The 14,808-nt window shown below is 51.7% G+C and overlaps 1 protein-coding gene across 1 annotated transcript in view; it reads right to left on the bottom strand.

Moving 5' to 3' along the window:
• LOC124770361 overlaps nucleotides 1-14,808 on the bottom strand; it is a 124,706-nt gene that overhangs the window by 36,250 nt on the left and 73,648 nt on the right. The window contains exons 3-4 of the mRNA XM_047249194.1: nucleotides 7,766-7,936; nucleotides 7,541-7,682 (exon numbers count right to left, since the gene is read on the bottom strand). Of these exons, the coding sequence (XP_047105150.1) occupies nucleotides 7,541-7,682; nucleotides 7,766-7,936 (313 nt within the window). The remainder of the gene's footprint in view (nucleotides 1-7,540; nucleotides 7,683-7,765; nucleotides 7,937-14,808) is intronic.

The following is a 14,808-nucleotide window of genomic DNA, read 5'->3' as shown; positions in this document are numbered from 1 at the left end:
AAGAAGGCAGTGGAGAATATTCACCCCGGTACCTCGTGTGTATATGGGTTGATGGGGAATCGTTTATGTTGACCAAGCCCCAGTTTTTTGTGGAGCATTTAAAGGTCAAGTTCGGGGAGGTGGAGGGCTTGTCCAAAATGCGCTCTGGTTCTGTGCTCATCAAAACGGCATTCTCTGCCCAGTCACGGATGTTGCTCAATTGTGACAAGTTGGGGGATGTTTCCATTAGCATCACGCCGCATAAGAGTCTCAACATGGTCCAGGGTATTATATTCCACAGGGATCTTCTTCTGCAGTCCGACGATGAATTACGCGCCAACCTCGAACGACGAGGTGTTCACTTCGTCCGGCGCGTCCATCGGGGTCCGAGGGATAATCAGGTAGCCACTGGTGCCTTCATCTTGGCCTTCGAGGGTGATGTCTTACCCGAAAAGGTTAAGGTGATGGTTTACCGTTGTGATGTGAAGCCAATGCGGTGTTTTAAGTGCTGGAAGTTCAGGCACATGTCATCTCACTCTACTTCCGGCGTCACCTGTCGAGATTGTGGCCATCCTTCCCATCCCGATACTCCATGTGCCCCACCTCCTATCTGTGTTAACTGCGGAGAACACCATACCCCCTGCTCACCGGACTGTAGGATCTTCCAGAAAGAAAGGAAGATAATGGAATATAAGAATCTGGACCGCCTGACCTACACCGAGGCAAGGCGGAAATATGAGCGGCTCCATCCTGTGCCCACGACTTCCACCTATGCCGCTGCTGCAACATTGGTACGATCCTCTCCCATGTCGCCACGTACTGTTGCCTCTCAGCTATGTCAGAATGAACCGGCCCCCTTGGTTGTGGGGGGCACTTCCCCCTCTGTTGCTCCTGCTCCATCTACTTCAGGAGCAACACTGCCCCAACCATCAGGGACATTCGATCCCCCTTCCCAGCTGGAGAAGAGTGCGACTTCTTCGGCTACTCTAGCCAGGAAGGGGTCCCTTGGGGCCCTCCCATCCCAGGCTTTGCCCAGCGCCAATGCGGACACCCGCAAATTTTTGAAACAACAACTGGTTGCTGGTCATAGGGCTTCACAGTCGTCGTCCGTCCCTGAGACTGACCCAGTGGGGCCCTCCCAGCCACACCCTCCAAAGGCACAGCGTGCAAAGCAGTTGAAGAAAAAGGCTCCCAAGCATCCTGACATTGCAGTGGCACCTGTCCCACCGCAACCTTCCAACTCTGCGTCTGAGGATGAGGTGGAGATTCTGGCATCCGCTGAGACCTCGATCTCGCCGGTCCCTGTGACGCCACGGAAAGCACCAGCACAGGTGCTCCATCGAGGCAGCAGGTGACCCAGCGACATAATCTGCCTTCCCAGTCCTGTCACCCCTTTCCCATCCATGCGCAATATCATCCTCCAGTGGAACTTCAGCGGTTTCTTCCACCATCTCGCTGAGCTCTGACAACTTATCAGCCTTCACCCTTTCTTCTGCATTGCACTTCAGGAAACTTGGTTTCCAGCAATGCGAACCCCCGCCCTCCATGGCTATCGGGGTTATTATAAAAACCAGGCAGCTTATGAAAGAGTGTCTGGTGGCGTCTGCATATATGTCCTTAACTCTCTTCACAGCGAGTCTGTCCCTCCACATACAGCATTAGAGGCTGTCGCTGTTCGGGTGTGGACACCAAAGGCTGTTACTGTCTGCAGTCTTTACCTTCCACCGGATGGTGCTGTCGCGCAGCATGTCCTGGCTGCTCTGATAGCCCAATTGCCGCCACCTTTCTTGTTACTGGGCGACTTCAACGCCCATAACCCTCTGTGGGGTGGGTCAGTGGCGACAGGTGAGAGGCGCCACCATTGAGCATTTATTAGCACAGCTCGATCTTTCGCTTTTAAATGATGGTTCCTCCACACACTTTAGCGTGGTGCATGGCAAGTACTCTGCCATCGACCTTTCGATCTGCCGTCTGTCCAATGGAGAGTGCATGACGACCTGTGTGGTAGTGACCACTTTGCGATCTTTCTGTCACTGCCACAGATTCAGTCTTCTCTGCGCCCTTGCAGGTGGGCTATGAATAAGGCTGACTGGCACTTTTTTTCCTCCACTGCCGCTATTGAGCCTCTCTCTAGTGATGACATTGATGCGGTGGTTCAATTGGTTACCACCGGCATCGTTACTGCCGCCGAATCTGCCATTCCCCATTCTTCTGGGTCCCCTCGGCGGCGTACTGTGCCTTGGTGGTCGCCTGAGATCGCTGCAGCGATTAAAGATCGCTGGCGGGCGCTCCAGTATCACAAACGACATCCCTGCATTGAACATCTCATCACCTTCAAACGGCTGCATGCGCAGGCCCGCCGCCTTATCCGCCAAAGCAAGCAGGAGTGCTGGGAGCGGTATGTGTCCATGTCTCTCCATCGCAGGTCTGGGCCAAGATCCGATGCCTCTACGGGTATCGGACCTCTGTCAGCGTTCCTGCACTCTCACTGAATGGAGCAGTCTCTACAGACTCCGACGAAATTGCCAACAGCTTGGCAGAGCATTTTGCTCTTAGTTCCGCTTCTTCCAATTACCCACTGGCCTTCCGCTCCATTAAAGAGCAGATGGAACGTCGGAGCCTTTCTTTTCGCACCCACCATTCTGAATCCTACAATGCTCCATTCAGTGAGTGGGAATTTCACAGTGCCCTTGCCGATTGCCCTGATACCGCTCCTGGGCCAGATCGCATCCACTGTCAGAAGCTGAAGCACCTTTCAGTGGACTGCAAGCGACACCTCCTCGACCTTTACAACCGTCTCTGGGTCGAGGGTGAGTTTCCGTCACAATGGCGGGAAAGCATTGTCATCCCCGTTTTGAAACCGGGCAAGAGCCCTTTGGAGGTGGACAGCTACCGCCCCATTAGCCTCACCAACGTTCTTTGCAAGCTTCTCGAACGGATGGTGAGCCAGCGCTTGAATTGGGTACTGGAGTCTCGGGGCCTTCTGGCTCCGTGACAGGATGGGTTCCGTAAAGGCCGCTCCGCCACTGACAATCTGGTGAGTCTGGAGTCGGCAATCCATACTGCCTTTGCCCGCCGTCAGCACCTGGTCGCTGTGTTTTTCGACATGCGAAAGGCATACGATACGACATGGCATCATCACATACTTTACACACTTCATGGATGGGGTCATCGGTGCCCTCTGCCGATCTTTATCCGAAATTTTCTGTCGTATCGTACCTTCCGCGTGCAAGTCGCGGCCTCTCGTAGTTCCTCCCGAGTCCAGGAGAACGGGGTACCACAGGGATCTGTCCTCAGTGTCTGCCTGTTTTTAATCGCAACAAACGGGCTCGCTGCAGCGGTGGGAAATTCTGTGTCCGCTTCCCTGTATGCTGACGACTTCTGCCTTTACTACAGCTCTACTGGCATTGCAGCTGTTGAACGTCTGCTACAGGGCGCTATCCGCAAGCCGCAGTCTTGGGCTGTAGCTCATGGGTTTCAGTTTTCAGCAGCCAAGACCAGCGTTATGCATTTCTGCCAGCGACGTACTGTCCACCCGGAGCCGCGGCTTTATCTTGACGGCGAACTTCTTTCGGTGGTGGAATCACACAGATTTCTGGGGGTGGATTTCGATGCCTGGTTGACTTGGCTGCCTCATATCCGGCAGCTTAAACAGGCGTGTTGGCGGCATCTAAACGCTCTGAGATGCTTGAGCCACACCTGCTGGGGTGCCGAACGATCTATCCTGTTACGGCTCTACCAGGCGTTAATCCAGTCCCATCTGGATTATGGGAGCCTGGCTTATGGCTCAGCATCCCCATCTGCGTTGCGGGTGCTGGACCCAATCCTCCACAGCGGGATATGCCTTGCCACTGGTGCTTTCCAGACCAGCCCAGTGGACAGCATACTTGCTGAGGCAGGTGTCCCTCCATTGCGGTTAAGGCGCCAAAATTTAGTGGCCACTTACGCTGCCCATGTTTTTAGCTTGCCTGGGCATCCGAACTATCGTCTCCTGTTCCCACAATTGGTCGTCCATCTGCCTGCACGTCGGCCCCGGTCAGGTTGTACGATCGCAGTCCAAAGGGCTTCTATCTGGGCTTAGGGCTTTACCTCTTCCGCCTGCTTTCCGGGCACCTCTGCGTGCACCCCCGTGGTGTGTGCCTCGCCCTCGCCTTCAGTTGGAATTGGCACAGGGCCCGAAGGACTCGGTCCCTCCGGAGGCTTTCCGCTGCCGCTCTCTTTCCCTCCTTGCAATGTATCAGAGCTCTGGCATTGCGTACACTGACGGCTCGATGGTTGCTGGTCATGTCGGTTATGCGCTTACTCTAGGGGACCATTCAGAACAACGTTCATTGCCGGCTGGCTGCAGCGTTTACACTGCTGAGCTGGTCGCCATTTTTCGTACCCTAGAGTATATTCGCTCCTGCTCAGGTGAGTCCTTCGTGATCTGTAGCGATTCCCTGAGCGGTTTACGAGCTCTCGACCAGTGTTTCCCTCGTTCTCGTCTGGTGATGGCTATCCAGGAGTCCCTGCATACTCTTGCGCGTTGCGGCCGCTCTGTGGTCTTTGTTTGGACTCCGGGCCATGTTGGGATACCCGGAAATGAAAATGTTGACCACCTGGCGAAAGAGGCCACCAGTACATCATCTCTGGACATTGGCCTCCCAGAGACTGATTTGAGGACAGTCCTCCGCCGACACATTTCCTCGCTTCGGAACGCTGAATGGCGCGGTCTGGCCACCCATAACAAACTTCGTGCTGTCAAGGACGCGACGACTGTGTGGCATTCCTCCTTGCGCGCCTCTCGTAAGGAGTCTGTCGTCCTCTGCCGACTGTGCACTGGGCACACTCGGCTGACGCACGGCCACTTATTGCGCCGTGAGGACCCACCTCTGTGTCGCTGCGGCTCCGTTTTATCTGTGGTGCACATTTTATTGGAGTGTCCGCTTTTAGCTGTGCTCAGGCAGACGTTCACCCTGCCTGACACGCTCCCTGCCCTCTTAACAGATGACCCTGCTATGGCTGGCTTAGTCTTACGTTTTATTCGGGCAGGGGGTGTTTATCATTTAATCTGTTTGTGTTTTATTTTATTGTTTTGTGTTGATTCTGGCCTTTGGCCTACGGTTTTAAACTCAGTTTTTAATACGTTCTCGGTGGTTGGCTTTTCCTTTTTTTTTGTTCCTATGGTCGGCCAACCACCGTCACTCTCTGTGTATTTTAGTTCGTCTTGTCTGGTCTTTATCTACGATTCTCTCGTTCTGTGTCGTCTGTGCTCTATTCTGTTAATCGTTTTTATTCTCTATGGGTGCTTTTAGGATTTGGAAAAAGGGACCGATGACCGTAGCACTCTGGTCCCTTTAATCCCACAAACCAACCAACCAATCATCCTGTGTCTCGGCGAGGCAATGACTCCTCAGTGTGAAATAATAGGAAGTGACATCACAAAACTCGTACAGCTGCATGTCAACGTCAGCTGCCTCGCCCGTGTGAGGACAGGTTTATGCAGTAAGAGATCACGCCGATTGGTATTTTTAAACCCATACTCTGATCCTGGCTTCCAATATGTAGAAGGCTGACTAGTATTACATGGGGCTGCTGCATGTTTGCAGTCTTGGTGAGAGATTTTTTTCTTTTTTTTAAATTATTGAGAGTATCTGAAGGGACTGTCCAAATGAACAGTTAAAATACTAAATTACTCGTGAAGTGCTCGCATTGCATGGGTAACTTTTCAAGTACTTTGTGTTGCCAAACTTGCTATGAATTACGTAAGTGAGAACGTATTCATATGCGTGGCGTTGCAAACGACTCGCGTCTTTGTGAAGTCAATAGGCACCAGTCTGGTTACAAAATCGAATTCTTGTCGCTTAATCCCAAACAATATGCAATCAGTTCTTTCACTCGCTTCTTCAGTTTAGTTTATTCAATGATTCATGTGTAGAATTGAGTTCATATAATGCTGATACATCCAAACTGTGTTTCACATATCTTTGTGATGTCAAGGATTCATGTGTTGTTATGTTCATTCGGTTTTGAACTAATTGTATAACTAAAATATGGATACAAATTCTTATTTCAACCTTCTTGGTCATTTACTTGCTGTTTAAGTGTACATGTCATGACCGTTTTTTCTCCCACCACTTCGTGATGGGTGTTACAAGACGATACCCTTATCTGATTGTGTGGTGCTTGCGGCGTCCAGGTCACTGTGAGCCACATTTTACTGGATTGTGTTTTATTTTCTGTCCAGCGGGCCTCGGCTGATTTGCCAGCGGACCTGCCAACTCTTTTAGGCAACACTCGGACGAATGTGGTTAAAGTTTTAAAGTTCTGTGCCTTGTCAAATGTTTTTACAAAGATTTTAGGGAGCGCATTTTAATTTGCTCACTGTGTGACAAGCTCGCCCATCTTTTCTGTAAGTGGCCAGCCAATGACACATTCCTGTGTCATTCTTGTTGCTATGTTTTCCCTTCCCTTCGGTTATACTTTCTTATGTAGTAATTTCCCTCTTTTCCTGTTTTCTTTGAATGTGTTTTTCAGTTTAATTAGGTCTCTCCACATTCGTTCCTTTTACTGTGTGTCAGGGCGCTGATGACCTCGATGTTGAGCGCCCATAACCCCAACACACACACACACCCTTATCTGAGACATTTGTTTCATATGAGGAATTTCATCGAGTATTTAATATCCCAAACAGCACCCTCTTTGATGACGGACGCTGCTCGGAGGAACGCTGTGCATGATCGTGCAAAAGTGTGTTTATTTATGTTGTAAGAATTATCTCGAACTGAGTATTATATCGAGATACCTAGCACGGCTTGGCAAATCATGCATATTCATATATTTCAAACTGCAACATCGTGCAGCCAGTTTTAAGTCGTATTCCCAGTAGATATTCAATGGTTAGTATTTGATTATTGTGGTTACAATATGGGGCCTTCATCTCAATTACAATGTGATGAACTATGTGTTGCTCACTGCTGCATTCTTGATATTGTTAGGATCTTGTCCGTCAGATACATGTTCAATACTGTTCATTTTCTAATCCTATGTCTGATATTTTCCGTTGCACTATTTAATGTAACCGTGGGTTGCTCATTTAACTTCCTTTTCTCATACCGAAGTCAAATTGCGCTTATTAGTGAATTACTTGTGTAATTACTGGTTCTGTTATAAGCCACAGTTTCTGCATATCAGAGCAAGTTAGGTTTACTGTCCAGTAGATAAACCATTGCTGACGAGAGCACATACCTTACAAACTGTGAACAATGATAGTGCTACTGTACAATATGCTGTTAAGCGAAACAAACGGCTGATCAAAAGTGGAGAAACCTTTTTTCAAAAAATACATCTCAGTTTTAGTATTTGGAAACCTAGAAAGCTTTCTGTGCACCAGTCCAGGGGTTCACGAGGAAGTATGGTCACGCACTTTATTGCATTCGTAAAGAAGAAGCATAGAATATTAATTACGATGTGATGAGAATTTTTAGCGGATCGTACGGCTCATAGCGATAAATTGTTAGCACCTTATGACTTCCAAAGAAACTTCTATTGATTATCAAGAAACATAATTATAAGAGCATACCTTTGCCTGAGAAGGTATATGTGAACAACTCCAATGAAGTGAGGTTTGAACGTAAGCGTAGTAAGATGTGTTGGATATATCATAGCAGCAGTCTTGAAATTTCTTGCAATCAGGGTCACAGTAACACCTGGCAGTAAGAAATCTAATGGACCAGAAAACAAGTAGTCAATAAGTAAATTAATATGCACCCACAGTAAGTTCATGTATAATTTTCCAGAAACTCACGTATCTAAATCCATGTCATTAGGCGATTCTTGTCTCGCACTGCGACAAGAGGTAAAAGCACAGGTTTTGTTAAGTAGGATCCTCGGTTCGAAGCTGATGTCCTCCATTTTCACAAGACAGCAATGCAGAGCTATACAAAGCAATAAAGTCAGTCGGATCCATTCAGCAAACCTGAAACAAGAGTACATAATGAGCTATGTTTCAAGACAAAGTACGATTTGTGTGAGTGCTGCTCCAATTTTAGTGTGTTGTGTTCTTATGTAAGATGTCTGTTAATGGCTTTCCTGAGCTTATTAGAAGAGGATCGTGACTCACAACAGAAAAAATAAAATAATTATCATTACCTGTGAGAATCCTGAGTTTAATGTTTTTACTAAGTGTGTGTATTTCCCTGGCTCTTCAGTACACTTTATTAAAGTCACCAAATTTACTGTAACTTGTTGACGCATCACTTACAACTGAAATAGTGGTGACACATTTTCGAACTGTAGCCGTACAGCCAGTAGCCAATTGTGCCAAACAGCTAGAATTGCGTACTCACAACTACCCACAAATTCAAGCTACAATGAAATCATAAGCTACATTCTACAAATTTTCCAAGGTCACTTATTATTTTGATATTATACTCCTGGTTGCACGAGGGGGGACAGAATTATACAGATTATGAAAGATTGCCCATTCCATCTGTGCTAAGTTCTGTCTGTCACATGACCCAGCAATAGGTTGTACTACACTACTGGCCATTAAAATTGCTACACCAAGAAGAAATGCAGATGATAAACGGGTATTCATTGGATAAATGTATTATACTAGAACTGACATGTGGTTACATTTTCACGCAATTTGGGTGCATAGATCCTGAGAAATCAGTACCCAGAACAACCACCTCTGGCCGTAATAACGGCCTTTATACGCCTGGGTATTGAGTCAAACAGAGCTTCGATGGCGTGTACAGGTACAGCTGCCCATGCAGCTTCAACATGATACCACAGTTCATCAAGAGTAGTGACTGGCGTATTGTGACGAGCCAGTTGATCGTCCACCATTGACCAGACGTTTTCAATTGCTGAGAGATCTGGAAAATGTGCTGGCCACGGCAGCAGTAGAACATTTTCTGTATCCAGGAAGGCCCGTACAGGACCTGCAACATACGGTCGTGCATTATCCTGCTGAAATGTAGGGTTTCGCAGGGATCGAATGAAGGGTAGAGCCACGGGTCGTAACACTTCCGAAATGTAACATCCACTGTTCAAAGTGCCGTCAGTGCGAAGAAGAGGTGACCGAGACGTGTAACCAATGGCACCCCATACCATCAAGCCGGGTGATACGCCAGTATGGCGATGACGAATACACGCTTCTAATGTGCGTTCACCGCGATGTCGCCAAACACGAATGCGACCAGCATGATGCTGTAAACAGAACCTGGATTCATCCGAAAAAATGATGTTTGCCATTTTTGCACCCAGGTTCGTCGTTGAGTACACCATCGCAGGCGCTCCTGTCTTTGATGCAGCGTCAAGGGTAACCGCAGCCATGGTCTCCGAGTTGAGAGTCCATACTGCTGCAAACATCGTCGAACTGTTCGTGCAGATGGTTGTTGTCTTGCAAACGTCCCCATCTGTTGACTCAGGGATCGAGACGTGGCTGCACGATCCGTTACAGCCATGCGTATAAGATGCCAGTCATCTCAACTGCTAGTGATACGAGGCCGTTGGGATCCAGCACGGAGTTCCGTATTACCCTCCTGAACCCACCGATTCCATATTCTGCTAACAGTCATTGGATCTCGACCAATGCGAGCAGCAATGTCCCGATACGATAAACCGCATTCGCAATAGGCTACAATCCGACCTTAATCACAGTCGGAAAAGTGATGGTACGCATTTCTCCTCCATACACGAGGCATCACAACGACGTTTACCCCCTGCGGGTTCGGGGGTAAGAATAGGCCCGCGGTATTCCTGCCTGTCGTAAGAGGCGACTAAAAGGAGTCTCAAACGTTTCGGCCTTCTGTGATGGTCCCCTCTTGGGTTTGACCTCCTTTTTTCTTCCAAATTTCCGTCGTCAGTGCGTGCCATTTGGGGAAGGACACCTTACGTGGTGTTTTTGTATTGGTCCATCATGCTCCACCATCTTGCATGTTACCTATTGTCGTGTGGGGGGGACTACGCCCAACATCTTCTGGGTTGTCTCCTTCTCGCCTTGTGCGCACTCTTCTTCTTAGCGCCTACGACAACTGTGGACCCTTTAAACACCTAAAATCCAGCACGGTAGCCAGTCCGTTGTGGTGGGGTCGTCATGTACCCTCTTGGTGGTAGCCCCCTGACCACGCAGGGATCGCACTACAGATGCCAGAGCTGTTTCCTCCCCATGCATGCCAAGGAGTATGTGCCCATCTTGTCTGGGGCACGGGGACTCCGGGCAACGGGATATCGGCCAGGTACCCGTTGCTTTGGCTGGGTGGCGCCCTTGGTGAGAGCCCTCGTTCGGAGTAGGTGGCATCTGGGCGGATGTGGCGCAATTAAGCGCAATAAATCACACCAAGCTGGTGGTCGCACGGCCACCAGCGTCTCTAAGCGAGGTAGAGTCGACTTCGATGCTGCGCAATATGACCCTCAGACGTTCCCCTCGTTGGCTGCGCCATGGGAGGGACGCCGATCTAGTGCCAAGCGGGAGCCTTATGTACCGCAATACCTTGTCTGCAGCAGGACTGATGGTGACTCCTTTCTTCCGACAAAGCCTATGTTTTTTGTGGAACACCTGGAGGATAAGTTTGGGGAAGTGGCAGGGTTGTCAAAAATGAGGAATGGGTCCATCCTCCTCAAGACGTCCTCCCCAGCCCAGTCACGAGCGTTGCTCTTGTGTGATAAGCTGGGTGACGTCCCTGTTACCGTCACTCCCCACAGTAGCTTAAATATGGTCCAGGGGATTATTTACCATCGTGACCTCTTGTTACAATCCGATGACGAGCTGAGAGCCGACTTGGAACGACGTGGTGTGCATTTTGTCCGTCGTGTCCATCGAGGACCCAAGACAAACAGGGTGGCCACCGGTGCCTTTATCTTGGCCTTCGAGGGTGATGTCTTGCCCGAGAAGGTCAAGGTAATGGTTTACCGTTGTGACGTGAAGCCATACGTCCCTCCCCCGATGCGGTGCTTCCAGTGCTGGAAGTTTGGGCATATGTCCTCCCGTTGCCCATCCAGCGCTACCTGTCGAGATTGCGGACGCCCCTCTCATCCCGATTCTCCATGTGCGCCCCCGCCTGTATGTGTCAACTGTGGGGAGCACCACTCTCCATGCTCGCCGGATTGCCCCGTTCTTCATAAGGAGCGGAAGATCATGGAATTTAAGACCCTGGACCGGCTTACTTATCGAGAGGCTAAACAGAAATATGAAAGGTTGTATCCTGCTTCCCTTCGAACATCTTATGCTGGAGCCACGTTATCGTCGCCCACTCGAGCGACGGTTGTTGCTTCATCTGTGCCGCCTTCAGTGGGCCCTCGGGGCCATGTATCTCTGTCTGCCCCCCTCGTACCTGGGGGCAAGCCTTCCTCTATTGCCCCCTTAGCAGTTGGGGGCAAACCCTCTTCTGTCACTCCCTCCAAGCTTACTTCGGGAGTGACATCTGCTCCACAACTGGGAGGCTCGATTCCTCCCCCTCCTTCTCCGGCGGCGTTGCCTCCGCCGGTTCCTTTCTCGCGGAAGGGGTCCCTCGGGGCTCTCCCTTCCTCCGTTTCTTCTCCTTCCCAGCCAGATGTCAGCCAGTGGCTGAAGGTTCCGCCACCTGCTGATCGTAGGGCTTCTGCATCGTCGTCAGCCTCCGACGCTCCTTCAGAGAAGCTGTCCCAGCCCTCTCACCCTAAGGGCAGACGCGAGAAGAAGGAACGGAATGTGTCCAAGAAGAAGGACGTTCTGGCGGTTTCAGCACCGCCTGCTGTACATAGTCCTGGCTCCGGGGATGAGGTGGAGATCCTCGCCTCTGCCGCGGATCTCGCCCTCACGGAACCCTTGGGGGCCTCTCCTACGGACTCAGCTGACTCTCCCCCAGTGGCGGCAGTTGGCTCTGAAGCGCTGTCTGCCTCTTAGTCGCATTCACGCCCTCCCAGTCCCTTCCTGCTTCCATTCTCCAATGGAACTGCGGCGGTTATTTCCGCCACCTGCCTGAGCTCCGGATGCTTCTGAGTGATTCCCCTGTTCTCTGCATTGCTCTGCAGGAAACTTGGTTTCCTGCACTACGGACCCCCGCCCTTCGCGGTTATCAGGGATACTATAAGAACCGTGCTGCCTGTCATCGAGCGTCAGGTGGGGTTTGCCTCTTTGTTCACCACTCTGTCTGTAGTTCGCCAGTACCCCTTCAGACGCCTTTAGAGGCAGTTGCTGCCAGGGTTGAGCTCTCGCCGGCTATTACTGTTTGCTCTGTTTACATTCCTCCGGATGGGGAGCTCCCCCGACATGTCTTGGCTGCACTGCTGGCTCAACTCCCGCCACCTTTGCTGCTTCTGGGCGATTTCAATGCCCACAACCCTCTATGGGGTGGGACTGTCTCTGATGACAGCGATCGGGCCGTGGAGCATGTGTTGGCTCAGCTCGACCTTAGCCTCTTGAATACCGGTGCTCCCACGCATTTCAGTGTTGCCCATGGCTCGTTCTTGGCCATCGATCTCTCTATTTGCAGCCCCGGACTTGTCCCATCCCTCCACTGGAGGGTGCACCCTGACCTGTGCGGTAGTGACCATTTTCCCATCTATTTGTCACTACCCCAGAGTCATTCTTCTGGGCGCCTGCCCCCCTGGGCTCTCCACAGGGCAGACTGGCCGGCTTTTACTTCTGCTGCTGCCATTGAGTCTCCCCCACAGGGTGACATTGACGAGGTGGTCCGTGTTTTAACCACATCCATCATTTCAGCGGCCGAGGCTGCCATCCCCCGATCTTCTGGCCTCCCTTGGAGGAAGGCTGTACCCTGGTGGTCGCCGGAGATTGCTGAGGCTATTCGCGACCGTCGGCGGGCTCTCCAGCGGCATAGGCGGCACCCATCTCTGGAGTCCCTCATCGCCTTTAAGAGGCTCCGTGCCTTCGCCCGTCGTCTTATTGCACGGCGTAAGCAGGAGTGCTGGGAGCGGTATGTTTCCTCCTTGGGCTCCCGTGTCTCCCCGTCGCTCGTGTGGTCCCGGATACGGCGGATTTATGGACACCAGACCCCTACGGGTGTCCCTGGGATCTCTTTGGACGGCGCTGTGTGCACGGACGCTGCCGCCATTGCTGAACACCTTGCTGCGCACTTCGCTAAGAGCTCTGCGACTGCAACTTATCCCCCCGCCTTTCGCTCTCTCAAGGAGCGGGCCGAGCAGACGCCCTTATCGTTCCACACGCGTCGTTCTGAAACTTACAATGCTCCTTTCAGCGAGAGGGAATTCCTCGCTGCCCTCGCCGATTGCCCTGATACAGCACCAGGACCGGACTGCATCCACGCACAGATGCTGAAGCATCTCTCCAGGGACTGCCGGACACACATTCTCGCGATATTTAATCGCATTTGGAGCAAAGGCGTGTTCCCGTCGCAATGGCGAGAGGGTGTTATTGTCCCCATCTTGAAGCCTGGTGCGGACCCACTGGCGCTGGACAGCTATCGTCCCATTACCCTCACCAACGTTTTGTGCAAATTGCTCGAACGTATGGTGGGGCGGCGTTTGTGTTGGGTCCTTGAGTCGCGCGGTCTCCTCGCTCCATCCCAGGGTGGCTTCCGTCGGGGCCGGTCTGCAGTGGACAATTTGGTGCGGCTGGAATCTGCTGTCCGTACGGCTTTTGCCCGACGTCAGCATCTCGTTGGGAGGCGTAGGTGCACGGACCCGGAAGGACTGCGGAAGGCGTATGACACCACATGGAGGCATCACATCCTCGCCACTTTGTATGGGTGGGGTCTTCGTGGTCGGCTCCTGGCTTTTCTTCAAACCTTTCTATTGCACCGCTCTTTCCGGGTGCAAGTCGGTGCCGCCTCTAGTTCTTCTTATACACAGGAAAATGGGGTCCCGCAGGGCTCGGTGTTGAGTGTGTCCTTATTTCTAGTGGCCATTAATGGTCTGGCTGCAGCAGTGGGGTCGTCGGTATCTCCTTCTTTGTATGCCGACGACTTCTGCATCTCATTTAGCTCCACGACTACGGGAGTCGCCGAACGCCGGCTGCAGGTAGCCGTTCGGAAGGCAGCATCATGGGCTCTGACTCACGGTTTTCAGTTCGCTGCAGCCAAGACTCGAGTTATGCACTTCTGCAGGCGTCGGACGGTCCACCCTCATCCTGAACTTTACCTCGACGGCCACCTGCTTGCGGTGGTGGACACTTGCCGCTTCTTGGGACTTGTGTTTGATGCCCGGCTCACATGGGTTCCTCATATTACTCAGCTGAAGCAAAAATGCTGGCGGCACCTCAACGCCCTCCGCTGCCTTAGCCACACGTCTTGGGGTGCGGATCGCTGCACGCTGCTGCGATTGTACAGAGCCCTTGTGCAGTCTCGGCTTGATTATGGGAGCCTGGCCTATGGGTCTGCATCACCCTCAGTGTGGAAGTTGTTAGACCCCATACACCACTGTGGGGTCCGGCTTGCAACTGGCGCTTTTCGTACGAACCCCGTGGATAGTCTACTGGTGGAGGCCGGGGTTCCCCCGCTGCGGATTCGCCGCCATCGACTGCTCGCCGACTATGCTGTCCACGTGCATTGGTCGCCAGGCCATCCCAATCGTCGCCTGCTTTTCCCTGCCATGGTCCTCCATCTGCCCGAACGGCGACCTAGGTCTGGGCTTTCCGTCGTTGTCCGCGTTCAGTCCCTGCTGTCGGAATTGGGTTCATTCCCTCTTCCGCCTCCCTTCCGGGTCCGTGCACCTACGCCTCCCTGGTGTTTGTCCCGGCCGTCCGTCCGTCTGGACTTGGCACAGGGACCCAAGGACTCGGTTCTGCCTGTGGCCCTCCGTCGCCGTTTTCTTGCTCTCCTCGCCTCATTTTCGGACTGTGAGACTGTCTACACTGATGGTTCCCTGGTTGATGGTCGCACT

This window comes from Schistocerca piceifrons, unplaced genomic scaffold (genome assembly GCF_021461385.2).
Source record: "Schistocerca piceifrons isolate TAMUIC-IGC-003096 unplaced genomic scaffold, iqSchPice1.1 HiC_scaffold_798, whole genome shotgun sequence".
NCBI classification, from domain to species: Eukaryota; Metazoa; Arthropoda; class Insecta; order Orthoptera; family Acrididae; genus Schistocerca; species Schistocerca piceifrons.
This window is presented reverse-complemented; position numbering and strand designations above follow the sequence as displayed.